The sequence below is a fragment of the Bidens hawaiensis genome, unplaced genomic scaffold (assembly GCF_021521415.1).
Source record: "Bidens hawaiensis isolate Kalapana, Puna unplaced genomic scaffold, B.hawaiensis_p1.1 tig00001961_1, whole genome shotgun sequence".
NCBI classification, from domain to species: Eukaryota; Viridiplantae; Streptophyta; class Magnoliopsida; order Asterales; family Asteraceae; genus Bidens; species Bidens hawaiensis.
Window position 1 is genome coordinate 676075 of NW_027491109.1, and position 16732 is coordinate 692806.

The window sequence follows — 16732 nt, forward strand, 5'->3', positions numbered from 1 at the left end:
TAGGCCCGTAGTTTTCTTTTCGGAGGCCAATTTTTTTTCTATATATATGTTTCAATTTTTTTTTTTTTAAAATAGGTACGGATTTTAATCATCTTAAATATATCATGGCCATAAATAATTTTTTTATCCCTACTCCATTTAAGCTATTGGGTCCAAAACTAAACTTATTATTACAACGTTAATTGTAGTTTCAAAAATTAGCTTATATAATTCGTTACTTGTTAGAGCCTACGGACCTTTTTATTTCGGTTCGGCCAACATATTTAAATTCTCGGAGATGGCCTGTAGTTTACACCACCAAACTTGCCAAATGCATGATTTATTTATATAATCTACTAAGCCAAACGTTTATATGTGCATCTTTCTGATTATTAGCTGAGAAGTCCAGATCACATGATTGATGATTATATTAAAAATGTTTAAATCCAGCTATTATTACCCTAAAGAACTTGCAAGTGGTTATGACGTCTCTCTAGTTGACCTAGCTAGAACATTGAATCTGTTTAATAAAAATAAGACAAATTGATGAAGTTGAATTCTATGATTATGTCAACCTTCTAAAGAACTTGCAAGTGGTTATGACGTCTCTTTAGTTGACTTAGAACATTGAATGCAGATATTTTTTAACATTATTCTAAGCAATCTCACATGGACAGAACTTGAAAGGAAATGGTAAAAATGCCTACTGAATTGAAGCTGGAATCTGTTCCAGAAAAATAAGACAAATTAATGAGATTGAATTCCATGACTTCACACAAAAAAAATGTGAAACTCCCCGAAGAAAGTCTCCATTGCTTGGATGATATATACAGAGAGAAAAATGAATCAAGTATTCAAAGCAATTGTAGTGCAATACTTGAATGGAAATGCTAATATACATATATATATACGGTCTTAATGAAGAACCAACAAAAAGCTTTTGTCTTCTCTCTAGTGAAAGAAAACTTTGAAGCACTGTAACAGAATGATGATAAAGAATATAAACTAACCCAAATGTATGTGCGTGTCTTTTTCTGTGGAAGACTGGTAGCTAAACTGGGTGCCGCCTAGAATAATCTAGTAGCCGCCTGGATTTCGAAAAATGTAGTTGGACGCCTGCTTTTAAATTAACGGGACGGCGTCGGGAACAATTTTGTCTGGCGGGCGTGTTGATTAGTTCTTCATGTATGTAATAGAAAACATGAATATTATGATAAATCTACAATTAAAATATACCTGTCACAGCAGATAGAGAAGCCACGGCTGATGAAATGCAAGTGATGAGGATTAGGGTTCTTGAGAAACCGAATAATATATGGAGAGAGAGGGTCACGAAAATGATTATGTGAGGTTTAGGGTTATGTTGTATGATGTTAATTAGCCTTTCCATATATTTATATACACCCAAGGGGAAACCCTTGATTAGCAAGAAATGGTAATTTGGTCGATGAACAAATAAGGTATAATTAATTAACTTTCATCTATTATAATATAAATGATCATGAGGGCATACATAAATATATATATCAATATATTTATTCTTACAGGATGCCCTGCAGGGAACATTTTTGCCCGGTATTGCACACATGTCTGCAGTTTATTGGTGTACAATAACCAGGCGGACCAGTTGGTTTTGCAAGGGACTAGATGAACCCGGTTGGATTTTGATGGACGTTTTGGGGATTGAGTTGGTTAAAATGGACATTTTGGTCATTTTCCCCTAAATATTCTAGCTTGTTAGTAAATTTCTATAAATTGACTCGTTCTCTGATGACGACGATAACTTGACAGCAACCTAAATATAGGTGCATGCTCCTTGCCACATGATAAAACATAAGAAATTTTGTAGTTTTAAATTTCAATCTATCACAATCAAGGAAGGCTCCGACAGGGGGAAATCAAATCGTGGAGATATATCTCAGCTGTTAAATATATATCATGCACTCCTTGACAGCCCGATAATCACAGTTTAATTTCCGTTTATGTTCGTTCATAATGTCCGTCATAAAAGAATTCAAACACCTTAGGATTGGACTTCGAGCTATAAAATCGGCCACTAACAACTTTGACGATAGAAACTACATTGGGAAAGGCGGATTCGGAAAAGTGTACAAAGGAGAACTTGTTCATTCTGAGGTGCAGACCATGGTTGCTGTAAAACGCTTAGATTGTGTGCATGGTCAAGGAGACCTTGAGTTTTGGAAAGATATCATGATGCTTTCCCTTTACAAACAGGAAAATATTATCGCTCTCTTAGGTTTTTGCGATGAGAGTGGTGAGAAAATAATTGTGTATGAGTATGCTTCTAATAGAAGTTTGGACTTGTACCTAAGTAGCACTGATCTCACATGGATTCAACGCCTCAAGATATGTGTTGGGGCTGCTCGTGGATTAGAGTTTCTTCATAATCCTAAGGGAACACATCATAGAATCTTACATCGGGATATTAAGAGCTCTAACATCTTGTTGGATGAAAACTGGAAAGCGAAGATTTCAGATTTTGGTCTATCTAAACTTGGCCCCGCAAACCAACAACACACGTTTCTTGTGTCACACGCTGTTGGCATGTGGGATATTATGATCCCTTATACGCAGAGATGGGGTTTTTAACAAAAGAATCGGATGTTTACTCTTTCGGTGTTGTGTTATTTGAAGTCTTGTGTGGGAGGTTGTGCATTAGTAACTACAAAGATGAGCATCGGCCCCTTGTAGGACTGGCGCGACAAAGCTTTGAAAACAACAAACTCAACAAAATTATTCTTGATCAGATAAAGGAACAAATAAATCCAGAGTCATTGAAAGTGTTTGCATCAATAGCATATAGATGTTTAAAAAGAGATCGTGAGGAACGGCCAACAATGACTCACATCGTGAAAGAACTTGAAGTGGCACTAGAAATCCAAGTATGGTTTCTCATTCTTTTTATGTTCATTCCCATATTCTGATCTTAATTTGCTTATAAGTTACAACAATTTGAATATAGATTATAATGACTTATGAATCACATTTTAAACATAAATATAGCTAGCTCCAGATTACAATGTCGGGAAAATGCTACACGGGTGTGAGCACTACAAGAGGCGATGCAAACTCCGTGCCCCTTGCTGTAACCAATTATTTTCCTGTCGTCACTGCCACGACATATACACGAGCTCGTTAAATGACCCGAATGAAAGGCATAAAATGGTCTTGAAAGATGTTAAGAAAGTTGTATGCTTGATCTGTAACACCGAGCAACATGTTTCTCATATTTGTTCTAATTGTGGGGTGAAAATGGGCGAATACTTTTGTGCAATTTGCAAGTTGTATGACGATGATACATCAAAGCGGCAGTTTCATTGTTATGATTGTGGCGTATGCAGACTCCATGGCCGTAAAAACTACAATCATTGCCAGAACTGTGGATGCTGTCTTAGTGTTGGGCTGCGAGGTTTTCATGTTTGTTCGGAGAACGCTATTAAAAGAGACTGCCCTGTACGTCATGAGTACCTATTTGAATCTATTAAGCCGTTGACAGATATGTACTGTGGGCATGCAGTGCATTGGGATTGCTACTCTGTGATGATGGGAAAAAATCAACCCCTTTGTCCCAAGTGCTCAAAATTCTCATTTTGTAGGCAAATGTTGGAGATAGTGTTTATCATATTACTCATATTAATGGCTGTTACATATTAATGTATTATGTTTTCATAGTGGACCATATTTGATTTAGAATTTTGACTGATATAAGAACTAAATGTTGGCAATAAGGCATGAACACAGAATTGATCTCATTCAAGAATGACTATTTTCTTTTTATTATAATTCTTGACACATTTACAATGACCTCTAACACATCTGTTTTCACTAAAATAAATCATACTAATCTTACTCAAACTAAACATAAGTTTAACATAATTAAATTCAAACTCTAACTTCTAGACATTCTAACAAAATAGATAAACTTGCAAAATATTCAAAACTGAACCAAGAAATCTAAACTTTTAAAAACTGATTCAAGCATCTATGACGAACGTCAAAAAAACACCAAATTATATAAAACTAGGTAGCTTCCCGCGGCGTTGCGCCGGGTTGATATCATTAACAGTCGTACAACTTATCAAACCGTGCGATGCGGCTGCGAGTTTAGATGAATTCGATCGGTGTCGGGTTACGAAACTGGAAATAAACCTAAAAAACCTCTGTTAGCCCAAATACAACAAATTAACATAACAAAAACCACGCGTTGTGCTGGCGAAGCGACGCTTCGGTTGGTATTTTGCTACGGCGCCAAAAGTAAAGCAAAACATAAAGTCATCCACACATAAATACAACAATTTAACATACGTAAGATATAAAAAAACGCGGCAAACAAAAAAACATGTGTTGCAGTTGCGAACTAATATAAATTTGTTGGTTCCGAAATTAATGGACAAAAATGTGGGAAAAAATAGCGTGTTGCGTTCGCAAACTGAAGTGAATTTGGTTGGAATCGATGTTGTCGACACTAAATCGTACAAAATACAACAAAATTACACCCAAAATACAACAAGTTAACATAGTTAAATAAAAAAACACGGCAAAAACCGAAAATATACGCGTGTTGTGGCCGCGAATTCGCCTAGAGTCGTCCGACAAAAAAACTTGTGTTAAAAAAAACCGAGTTGCGACCACGAGCTGACACAAATTCGGCCAAAATCATTTGACGGTGTTAATAGTAAAAAAAACTTGCGTTTTACGGCAGCAAACTGACGCGAATTTAAAACAAAAAAAAAACAAATAAAAAGCAAAATAAAAAAGGGCCAATCAACCACGTGAGGCCACGTGGACCAATCACGTGGTTGTGTCGCCAAACTTCTGTTTTATTATATATAAATATAATAATTGTTTTGATTCAATTCAACACGAACACGGGAGTGTGGAGAAAGAGTACTTTATATTTATCATAAAACAATTGAACTGTATAATATATGGGCAAATTACCAAAATAGACAAGTTTGGCTCAATTTTTTTTCAAAATAGACATGTCTAATTTAGCCTACATCTCTTAAATCATTGAGTTTTTAACTAATAAACAAGTGACACGTCAGCGAATCCAGCTAAGCTTAGCCGCCACTTTATGGACACGTATTTTTGTAAAAAGTAATCTGGATTCACCTTTAGCTAATAAAAACTCGACACGTGTCAAAGGTGGCTAAACTTAGCCTAAATCTATGGTTATTTGCATCCTTGACTCTAAGCCGGCTTCTGGATGTGTATATACACTTAGCCGCCTCCATATATTCCATCTTAGCCGGTTAACTCGGCTTTTAGGATAAAGCTTCACTTAGCCATCTTTTTTTTCTTTAGCCGTCTAAGTTTAGCTGCCAAAATTTAAAATATTTACCAACCCTACAAACCCTATTAAATACTTAGCCGTCTTTAATCATCTTATCTCTTTGTCGCCTTCTTAGCAAGTGGAAATTTAGCTCCCGAAATTAAATACTTACCAACCGTCAAAATTTTGAAATATTTACCAACCTTACCAACCCTAGTAATTTAGCCGATAAAAATTGACGACTAAAAGAAAAAAAATATAAACCGGCTAAATATTTAATTGAGTAGGTAAAAGTATTTAATTTCGGGGGTTAATTTACATCGGCTAAGAAGACGGCTAAGAGATAAAAAGATAAAATTCGGCTATGTATTTACTAGGGTTTGTAAGGTTGGTAAATATTTTAAGTTTTGGCGGCTAAAATTAGAAGGTTAAAAGAAAAAAAAAAGACGACTAAGTGAAGCTTTAGCATAAAATCCGAGTTGGAGCCGGCTAAGAAGGAATATATAGAGCCGGCTAAGAAGGAATATATAGAGCCGGCTAAGTGAATAGACACACATCACGAAGCCGGCTAAGAGTTAAGGATGTCGGCTAAATAACCATAGATGTAGGTTAAGTTTAGCCGTCTTTGACACGTGTCGATTTTTTATTGGCTAAAGGTGGGTCCCGTTTACTTTTTACAAAAATCTGTGTCCATAAAGTGGCAGCTAAGCTCAGCCGACATCGCTGACGTGTCACTTGTTTATTGGTAAAAAATCAATGATTTGAGAGATGTAGACTAAATTAAAATATGTCTATTTTCAAACAAAATTGGGTCAACCTTGTCTATTTTGGTAATTTGCCCATAATATATTATCATGTTATGAATGGTAGTATCTACGAGTGTTCACTCTGAAGCATGTATACATAAATACATATTGAATTAAATTATATAGGGGAACAACTTTATATATATATATATATATATATATATATATATAGGAGGGTTATTCTAAAAATGAATAGTTTTTTAGGAAGACTATGAATAAATCATAGTCTGTTAATCAATGGTTGAGATTTAAAATTACCAATAACCGACTAGTTTCCTAGAATTACTCTTTTATCATTATAACCGACATAGTTTACTAAAATTGTTCTTTCACCATAATTTGTAATGTCAAATATCAAAAATTTGTTGGTTCTTACCATTCTTAGGAAACTCCATATTCTTATTTGAACCATTTTCTCTCTCTCTCTCTCTATATATATATATATATAAACGAAAGCTCAAAAATCCTACGTGTCGCGATGTGGTTGCTCCCTTTTTTTTGAGTCACCAAATTTACTTGATTTTTAAATGAAAGTTTTTCATGCATTTGACCCGAATTCACGGGTATGGGTCTCTTCATACCCATATATTTCTTAAACGGGTTATAACATCTCAATAAATTAAAAACTAATCTCACCAAATTTTTGATATAAAAATCATATAAAGTATGGATATACTAAAAATTAATATTTGATTTATTTAATATATATATATATATATTATTTATAATTAAAAACCAATTTTATAATAAAAAATAAACGCGTCTTGGGTCTCATCAAACCCATATAGTTTTTAAACCGGTTAATAACATCTCATTTATTTGTGAAACAATTTTATTGTATGAAAGCTAATAATATACGTATACTTTGATGATAAATTGTTTCAAAAATAAATGAGATGTTATAACCTGGTTTAAACACTATATGGGTTTGATGAGACCCAAGACCCGTTTATTTTTTTTACTATAAACTTGGTTTTTTTTAATTATAAATAATATATATATTTTTTTAAATAAATCATATTTTAAGTTTTAGTATATCCCTACGTTATAAGATTTTTATATCAAATATTTTGTGAGATTAGTTTTTAATTTAATGAGATGTTATAACCCATTTAAGAAATATGTGGGTTTGATAAGATCCATACCCGTGAATTCGGGTCAAATGCACAATAAGCCTCCGTTTCAAAATCAAGCAAATCTGGTGATTCCAAAAAAGGGGGGAGCGACCACATCGCGACATCTAAGATTTTTATGGTTTTGTTTATATATATTATAGATATCTTAGATATATATAAACGAAACCTTTAAAAGTTATGTGGTTGTTTCCTACTTTTTCTTAAGTCACCAGATTGCTTTATTTGTAAATGAAGGATTCTCATGCATTTGACCCGAATTCACATGTATGGGTCTAACCAAAGTCAGATAGCCCATAAACGGGTTATAACATCTCATTAAATTAAAAATTAATCTCACCAAATATTTGATATGAAAATCCTATAAAATAAGGATATACTAAAAGTTAATATCCAACTTTTTTAACAAAGATATCTATAATATATATAAACGAAAACATAAAAATCCTACGTGTCGCGATGTGGTCACTCCCCGTTTTTTTGGAGTAACCAGATTTGCTGTATTTTTAAATGGAGGCTTATCATGCATTTGACCCGAATTCATAGGTATGAGTTTTATCAAACCCAGATATTTCTTAATCGGTTATAACATCTCATTAAATTAGAAACTAATCTTACCAAATATTTGATACAAAAATTCTATAAAGTAGGAGTACACTAATAATTAATATATGATTTATTTAAAAAAATATATATGTTATTTAATTATAATTAAAAAAACCAAATTTATAGTAAAAAAATAAACAGGTCTTGGGTCTCATCAAACTCATATAGCTTTTAAACCGGGTTATAACATCTCACTTATTTGTGAAACAATTTAATATCAAACCATAAATATATTATTAACTTTCATAATTTAAAAAAACAAAAATTCAAAAAATATATAAATATTAAAAAACAAATAATATAAAACGACCCTCGTAATACGGGGGATAAAAGCTAGTTATTTATAATCAAGAAAACAATTTTACAGTAAAAATAATAAGCATGTCATGGACCTCAACAAACCCAAATAGCTTTTAAAACAGGTTATAAAATCCCATTTATTCGTGAAAATCTTTAATCATCAAATCATAAGTATATTATTAACTTTTTTACAATAAATAAATTAAAATCCAAAAACTATATAAATATTAAATAAGAATAACATAAAACAAGCTCCGTAATACGGGGATAAACACTAGTATATATGTATATATATATATATATATATAGAGAGAGAGAGAGAGAGATTGAATTGTTCTTAACTTCATATATTTTATTGTGTATTATAAAGAACTAATCACATCCCATTTCCTAATAAAAATGGAGAACTAATATTGAAAAAGAAAGGGTACTAAGCATAAGGAGCTTATACTACACACACTATCAAAATCAAAGATTACAAAGTATAGTGAAGTACCTCAACGCCGAATGGGTCTAACCATAGAGTGTCTTCATTCAACTTCTTGTTGGGTTCGTAGGCCTTTTGTTTAGGCTCGGTTTATTAATTGAAGTCAAAAGGGCAGATAGGTGGAGGGTGGTCAGACCGAAGCTTAGCCCTGTTTGAATTTCTTGTTGAATAAAATGCAAACCCTAGTTTAATCTCTATATTTATGATTGTTATGTAGTTGTAATCGTTGTCACTCAATAAAAAATACCTAGTTGTCACCCGTGAACGTAGGTCAGTTTAGACTGAACCACGTTAAATCCTCATGTTCACTTATTGCTTTCGTGTTTGTGTTCGGTTTGTGTGTGTGTTTAATCCTAACAAGTGGTATCAAAGCTACGGTTCTCGATCGGGGTTACACACAGTCAGCCGATCAAAAGCATAGGTAGTAGACCGTTCGCTTTAGGGTTTTGTCGGCAAAACAAACGTCGTCACCCTAATTTCGTATCGGCCGCGAAGATTGAAGGGGGTATCTGTTTTGAAAGTCGAGCATCGCATCAGCAACGTTTGACCGCCACAGTGCCGCCGCTAGCAACAACACCGATCAGAAAGAAAATAGACTCGACAGTTTTGCCGATTTGTCTTGCCGGATTTTCAACAGCCGTCGCTTGCAATTGTGACCTCACAGTTTTAGAAATCAAGCCGCCATGTTTATGTTTTGCGTAGCAGATCTGAAGATTGGTAAAGAGGTGGGCAGGTGCATGATTTTTTTTGTTGGTGGGAGAAATTGGTGCTCACGTGACATTCAAGTAAATGTAAGACTGAGGGGTGTGGGGCTTCAACGGGGGCGCTAGAGCCCCGCCGCTCGCGCGCCCAGGCGCTAACACCACACCACCAGGGGCGCGAACGGGGCGCTAGCGTGAAAAACAAGGGAGGCGTGAGGTGGTTAGCGGGAGAAGAGAGAGAGGAGCACACCTTTTGAGGTTTTTTGGACCGTTGGGAGCCGAAAAAAACAAAAAAAAATATTTTTTCTATATAATTATACTCCATCACCCATTTTTATACCAAAACTTCAAACCTTCACCCAAAATCAATTCATCTTCTCAACTTTTTAAAAAAAAATGGCTGGAAATTGGTACCCAAACCTTGATTCAGATTATCTTGACGACGATTTATGGTCGTCACCGCACCAACCGATGTTTTATTCGGAGCCGCAAGTAACCTAAATCCGGTCGATCAAATGCTAATGGAAAAGCAAAAGGAACGTATCCGAAAGAGGTTGATCGAAGAAGACCAAGCCGAAGAATAAGAAGAATGTTTCTTCTTAGTACTTTAATTTTTATTTTATTTTTAGATATTAATGTGTTTTTTTATTAATGCGTGTTTTTTTAATAATTTATGAGTTTTTTTAATAATACGTTGTTTGAATATATTTATAAAAAAATAAAAAAAAATTCGCTGGAGCCCTGCTGGAGCCCCTCCACACCAGGGGCCAGGGGCTCCAACACCCCCCTTATCCAGTTTCTCTCTCTGCCACACGTCATAATATTATTGGTTCTTGCCCCCACTAAAGCCCCCACACCCCTTAGTCTAAAGGAACACTTTTCCCTTTTGTTCTTGTTCGTGTAGTTAACATCAAAGAAAAAGAAATGTCTTTTTTTTTAGTTTTCTTTTGTTTAGCTATTCAAATGGATTGGAAATATTTTATAATATATGAACACAAATCAGATCCTATTTGTTGAAGAACAGTTGTCAATCAAAAGGAGCGTTAAAGAAACCAAAATATGTGCCAACCACGTTTGTCAGGTTTTATCGTTTCAGTTTAAAGTTTCAGAAACTGATTTTAAGTTTGTTATTCCGCTTCGTTTAAATAGGTTCATTATTTAAAAGAGTTTAGTATAACAACCGTTAAGTTCAGGCCCGTGTCATTATTGTGTATGTCTCTGTTTTTATCCAGGTTTTCGTTTTAGTCATTGTCATGGCAGAAGACGAAAAGATTTCGATACAAAAGTTTGACGAACAGAAGTTTGGTTGGTGGAAGATGCAGATTGAGGCGCTAGTTTGTCAGAAAGACTTGGATGTAGTGCTTGATGATGAAAAACAATAAAAGTTGTCAGATGAAGATTTGAAGAAGTTAGACAAGAAGGTTAAGGCTTGTATTACTTTGTTGTTGTCGGAATATATGGTGTTTAACATCATGAAAGAAACCACAAAGCGTGGTATGATGGAGGCCTTATCCAACATGTATGAGAAGCCTTCGGCAGTGAATAAAGTCTGTCTTATCCGATAGCTAGTGACAACTAGAATGAAAGAGGGCGGGTAGTTACAACGCATATTAATAATCTTAATTAGAACCTCTCTTGCTTAGTGTCAGTAGGCATTAAGTTTGATGATGAAGTTCAAGGCCTATTGTTATTATCCTCTTTGCCCGACAGTTGGAGTGACTGCAGTTTGTAGTTCGTCTATAAAAATTACTTTTAATGGTCTGGAGTTGATTCTTGGAGAAGATTGACGTAGAAGTTCAGGTGAATCATCACACAATATGTTAGTCGCAGAAGGCAGAGGTAGGAGAAAAGAACGAGGCAGTGGGAGCGCGAAGACTCGTGAAGATATTGAATGTTGGGTTTGTAAAGAGAAAGGAAACTTCAGGAATCAGTATCTGAATGGTAAGAAAGAAGTGAACATTACAGAATACGACACAGATGACGGGGTCATTAGTGATGAGGCTTTGGTTTATAGTGTTAAAAGTAACGTTATTGATTGGGTGATGTATTTTGGTGCATCGTTTCATGCCACTAACAGTAGGCAACGGCAAAGAATCTAAAGTTTGTGGATTTTGCCAAGTTTCCGTTTCAGTAGGCAACGAAAATTATTAATGGGTTTATATAAATGTTTGTAAATTTCCGTTTATGATCATGTTTTGGAAGTGGTATATGTGGAACAAACCGGCATAAGTTGACTCCTTTTAGTATGTAAATCAGAGAGGTTTATGAGGAGAAAAGTTAAGGACTTAAGGCATTAGTTGACTATCCTAAGGAGAAAACTTATGGCATTCGAATAGCATAAAAGAATCCCATTTATATAGATACGTTCTTGAACAAAAATAAGAGTTAGCTAGTTTCGAATATGATGCATGTTCAAGGTGATTGATTATGTAAATTAACAAGCAATCCAGGGATTATTTTTGGGGTATGACAATAAGACAAAAAGGCTTATTGTAGGAATCTCATAATGAGCAGACACAATGGAAATTACATGCATGAGAGTATGCACCAACCAATATTACACAGATAAATAATTATCAATATATTTATTAAAAACCAACTATCTTCGACCCTCCATAACAGTGAGGGTCATATTGTTCACAGAATAATGTTTCAGTTCGCTTTCTTTCGGAGTTGAATTCGACCAGAGCCTGCCATTAAAGAACGCTGGTCTTTTAGGAGAAGGTAACAATATGTTGTCGTTGAGAAGCATGGAGATCATATATGCAGTTGTTGGTCTATCCATCGCACTTTCTTGTACACACAGAAGTGCCACATGAACAGTCCTCAATAATTGTTGTGCATCACAAGTACTTCCAAGTGTTGGATCCTCCAATTGCGATGCATTCCCTTGTTGCCATAGCTCCCATGCCTAAATCATAAGAGTTCATTTATAAGATGCTAGGGTATGCGAAAGGTGTCAAAAAGTGAGTTTAGTAACACTTAACATATCCAATAAGATTGCATGTGCGATCAAGATAAACAAAACTGATATTTTTTCTTCCACTGACAGGATTAGGACTCCAAAGCTAAAGATATCAGACTTCACAGAGAATGTCCCTTCCATTGCATACTCAGGAGACATATAACCACTACGCTTTATAAATTAATCTAATTGTGTTAGAAGAAAAAATGCAATGAAATTTGACAAACATAAAAGGTATTGAGCATATATTTTGGAGATTCCATTTATGACCTAATCTTCTATGTTGTAAAAGGAAAGAGCTGACTTACTATGTTCCAACAACTTTGTTAGTCATTGCCTCAGTCTCGTTTTCCTTCAATATTCTTGCCAATCCAAAATCTGAAATCTTCGGGTTCATATTCTCATCTAGCAGAATGTTATTAGCCTTTAGGTCCCTGTGAATAACTCGCATTCTTGAGTACTTATGCAGGTATAGCAATCCCTGGCCAATTCCTTCAATGATGTTAAACCTTCTAGGCCAATCCAACTCCGCCTTTCTGCTTTCATCTAGAATTTGGAAGAGACTGTTATTACAAAAATCAAGAAATGAACTGTCAAGCGCATATGTTACAAACACGTATACCAAAGAGGGAGTATCTAGGCTTTTATTGGGCATGTATTCGTAGATCAACATCTTTTCTTCCCTGTGAATGCAATAACCAAGAACCCTGACAAGATTTGTGTGTTGGAGCTTGGCTATCAGGATTAGCTCATTCTTGAATTCCACAAGCCCTTGCCCTGATGCTTTTGAAAGCCTTTTTATTGCAATTTCTCGTCCATCGCTTAGCTTTCCCTGTTATTGTATATTTATTTTCTTCAGTTGGATTTGAGGATGTAATAAAAACTATTCTATGAAACTGGGTTGCCGATGTAACAACACCTTATAAACAGGTCCAAAACCACCTGGTCCAAGCTTGTTTTCATTGGAGAAATCACTCGTGGCAGCTATGATGGAGACAAAGCTAAACAATAACACGTCCTTTCCATGCCCGGTGTTGCTTTCAAGTTGGTGCGCATCCTTGAAGATTTCGGAAGCTGTCATTTCAAGGGAATATTCAACTCTTTTTCGTCTTTGGTATTCTACAATCGGTATCAATGACTCAATAACGGAAGCAACTGTGTTGAGGAAACAAAAGTAGACATTTATTGTTACGTATAATTCCATACCTTCTTGTGTTCGTTTTCTTTTCTGCGTATACCATAAAAGCACCAAACAAAGAAAAACAAAAGGAACACAAATACCAATGGGAGTCCATATCCATTTCATATTTCTTTTGGTTTTTTTTCCTGCACGAAGACTTGTTTAGATGCGAAACAATTAAAATAACAGCATTGAAATTCAATGTTCATACCTGTACTTGAACTAATCACATACTTTGATCTAGAGTTGACCCTAAAGATTCATGAGGATATTCCCAAAAACTATTGCTTCCACTCCAAAAATCACAGCCGGTTCCATTGATGGTATGGCTGTTAAACCCCACACAACTGCAATCGTTCCAGCATTTAGCAAAACAATCACCGATGCTTAGGCTTGAGTTGCTATCAGTAGCACTTTTAGTGCCAGAATCAAACTCTCCATTTTTCTCCTCAAAGTTATCGGTGTCATTCCTGCATTGGGGCAAACTGGACTCTACACAACCATTACTTGAATCATACCCGTAACAAAATTCGGGAGTCCAAAAAATAGAACCATCATCATCGGTAATTCGCCCTTCTGGTGTCAAAATCCACATGGGAAACTCAAGATAACTAGTACTCTCATAGCTCAAGTACCATCCTTCTGTGTTATTAACAGAAGTTAGAGTATAGTAAGGTTGCCGACCTGGGCGATACAATGCGAACAAATCTTCAAATGAATATTGATCATACAGCCTACTCGTCCAGTAGGGTTGGCCTCTTCGACGAATCATTAATGTCAAATAGCCTATATTATCAGTTTCCATGCTGAAAGTAAAAGCTCCCGAGCGAGGGAATTCTTTACTCAACCAAGAAGTCAGAGTCCAATTCTGCCTTGTTGTCAAGTTAAACCCAAGCTTCATACCCAGTAAAAGCACGTTCGTTGGAAGATCAAAACTTTGCCACAAAACCCTCTTGTCTATTTCATTGATCAGTCGGAAATTGCCCGTGTCTTCAAGTGTTGCGGTCACGTTTGGGTTTGGCCCAACTTGAACATTAGTAATACTCATTAGAGTCGTCCCTCCAGAAACGATTATCAAGTTTCCAGTGTCGGGGTCGATGGAAAGGGCAATGATAGCTGCTGATGTGGATATAATAGGCTTGTTAGGATTGGCAACTGAAGAGGTAGGTCCTAGCAGAGCCCAGTTGGACCCGCAAGACTCACCTTGAAGAGGGACGTCTGCGCAAAGACCAACTGGTTCCGCAGGACCCACCATGCTCAGAGAGATGAAGACCTTACGCGCATACGCCAGCTGTTCCCGCAGGAAAAGCCTCCCAATGGTGAAGTACCCCGCCTGTTCCCGCAGCTGCGGATACAAGCCATCAGCGGAGTCTACCCGCACTAATAGTAAGGCTACACGCACAAGGCACTAACTCTCAATAATTCAGTAATGTCACCTGAAGAAGGAACGAGCAAGCCGGGAATACTCCCGCCCAAATGAGCCAGTCCGTACGCTTCTGGAGGATCTTTTGTACTATACCTGCCAAGGTATGGACAAAATAGACAAGATCTGACCAAAGCAGCCCATCACAGGGTGACAGCTCACTGACAACAGTACGACGAGGAGCACGCTCTAGTACAAAATGTCACTATCAGCCGCTGCCTACTCACCAACCCTCATCGTGGCACGTACATAGCCTGCTGTTGGTGGAAAAGGAATAGTACACAGCCGGCCATGTCACTATCAGCCGCTGCCTACCCACCAACCACCAGCACGGCACGTGCGTAGCCCACAGTTGGTAGAAAAGGAATATTATACAGCTGGCTGTACCTGCTTGGAAACCTACATTCGGCTATAAATACTCCAACACCTTGGAACGGTATCACATCTTATATCTTATCATATACCATCACATATCTTATCTGCCCTAGCTATTTCTCTTAATATACACTTATATTCAGAGCAATCTAGTCTGATTCTCACGCCGGAGGGTGGTCACAAGGAGGTACCCCCCCCCCTTCTCAGTGACGAGCTCACGGTGTCTGTTTTGCAGGTCCTCAGAAGAATAACCATCTTTGCCAGACCTAACCCTCGTGGGAAACATCTACTTGACCCTAAGATTATCCGTAATCTGCCGGGGTCACTTAGTGTTTCTTCAGCAACCCATACTTTTCGAGCTTGATCGTCACTAGTGTACCAGATTCCCATGTAACTACCATCAGTGCTGTTGAAGAAACCTAAAGTGACATTTCCCCGGATAGAGAGAAGCCGGTCATAGTAGTTGAGTTGGCCGCCCACTTTGATTGTTGAAAATGTGTCAGCAGGGGGGCAAAATCTAACAGTGTAATTGTCACTATCACACCAATAAGAGTTATAGAAGTACCCATGACTATTGGATCTCGGGCATGCTGAGTTGAATAACCGACTGTATGTTGTCGGCTTGCAAGAAAAAGAAGAGCAGCAGTACTCTGGCTTTTCAAATAAATGGCAAGCACTTTGACACCCTCCCCCTCCCTCCAACATCAACTCCATTGGGCACCGTTTATTCAAATCGTCAACACAACCTGTCTTCATGCAACTAAGTAAACTGTTAACTGATCCACCAGTAGCCTCCATAGTCATTGGTAAATTATAGCCTTTGATAAGACTGACATCATAGTAATAATCTTTGAATCTTGTAATGGTGAGCTCCGCAAGCGTAACAGGTGGAGTTGCTGATCTTCCGTTGCACTCCATTTCACCGGAGCCACAATCACCGATCTTGCATGATCCATGGCCTGACCCATTGAAGATGCAACCGGTCCTGCCCCAGATTTTTCCCTGCCATACTTCTGGAGTGTGTAAGGTGTGCCTATTCCCCCCTGCGAGCTCGAAACCGGAGGGCTGCCAGAAATTCCAGGCCAAACAGTGAAGCCACAATCATTGATAACCGAAATTGTAGCCCCTGAAGCTCCTACAAATGTGAACAAAAAATGCATTCAGAACGTATCGTGTGTTAGTGATTCAGAATTACCAAAAATGGTTGTTTACCACTGGAAAAGATGAGAACGATGAAGAAGAGAAGGCTCAGAATACATGTTTGTTTATGTTTCATCTTAATGTTGTTGGTCTCATATTTTCTATGTAAGAACTCAGAAGCAAATGAAGTATCATTGATAGAAAATACTATGTAGCTGCACTATTTGTAGATCATCTTTATGTTGAAATGGCTTTGTGTCCACTATTTCCATGTCAATGTTTTTATTATATATTTGTTGTTATTTCTTTTAAATATAGATTTGTAGATAAATGTCCCGTTC

General features: G+C 36.6%; 1 protein-coding gene and 2 pseudogenes across 1 annotated transcript; 2 read left to right on the top strand and 1 right to left on the bottom strand.

Annotated features, from left to right (window-relative positions):
• The first annotated feature begins 1954 nt into the window (after window positions 1–1954).
• LOC143603714 (receptor-like protein kinase HERK 1 pseudogene) lies at window positions 1955–2924 on the top strand (annotated as a pseudogene).
• On the top strand, window positions 2911–3654 carry LOC143604422 (E3 ubiquitin-protein ligase MIEL1 pseudogene; annotated as a pseudogene).
• An 8253-nt stretch (window positions 3655–11907) lies between these two features.
• On the bottom strand, window positions 11908–16055 carry LOC143604432 (G-type lectin S-receptor-like serine/threonine-protein kinase At1g67520). Its single transcript, XM_077080914.1, has 7 exons — window positions 15578–16055; window positions 13688–14569; window positions 13480–13599; window positions 13193–13392; window positions 12582–13105; window positions 12337–12439; window positions 11908–12219 (listed from the first exon to the last, which is right to left on the bottom strand). Exons 1-7 carry the CDS (start codon window positions 16053–16055, stop codon window positions 11908–11910), a joined length of 2619 nt encoding a protein of 872 aa, XP_076937029.1.
• Between the last annotated feature and the right edge of the window lie 677 nt (window positions 16056–16732).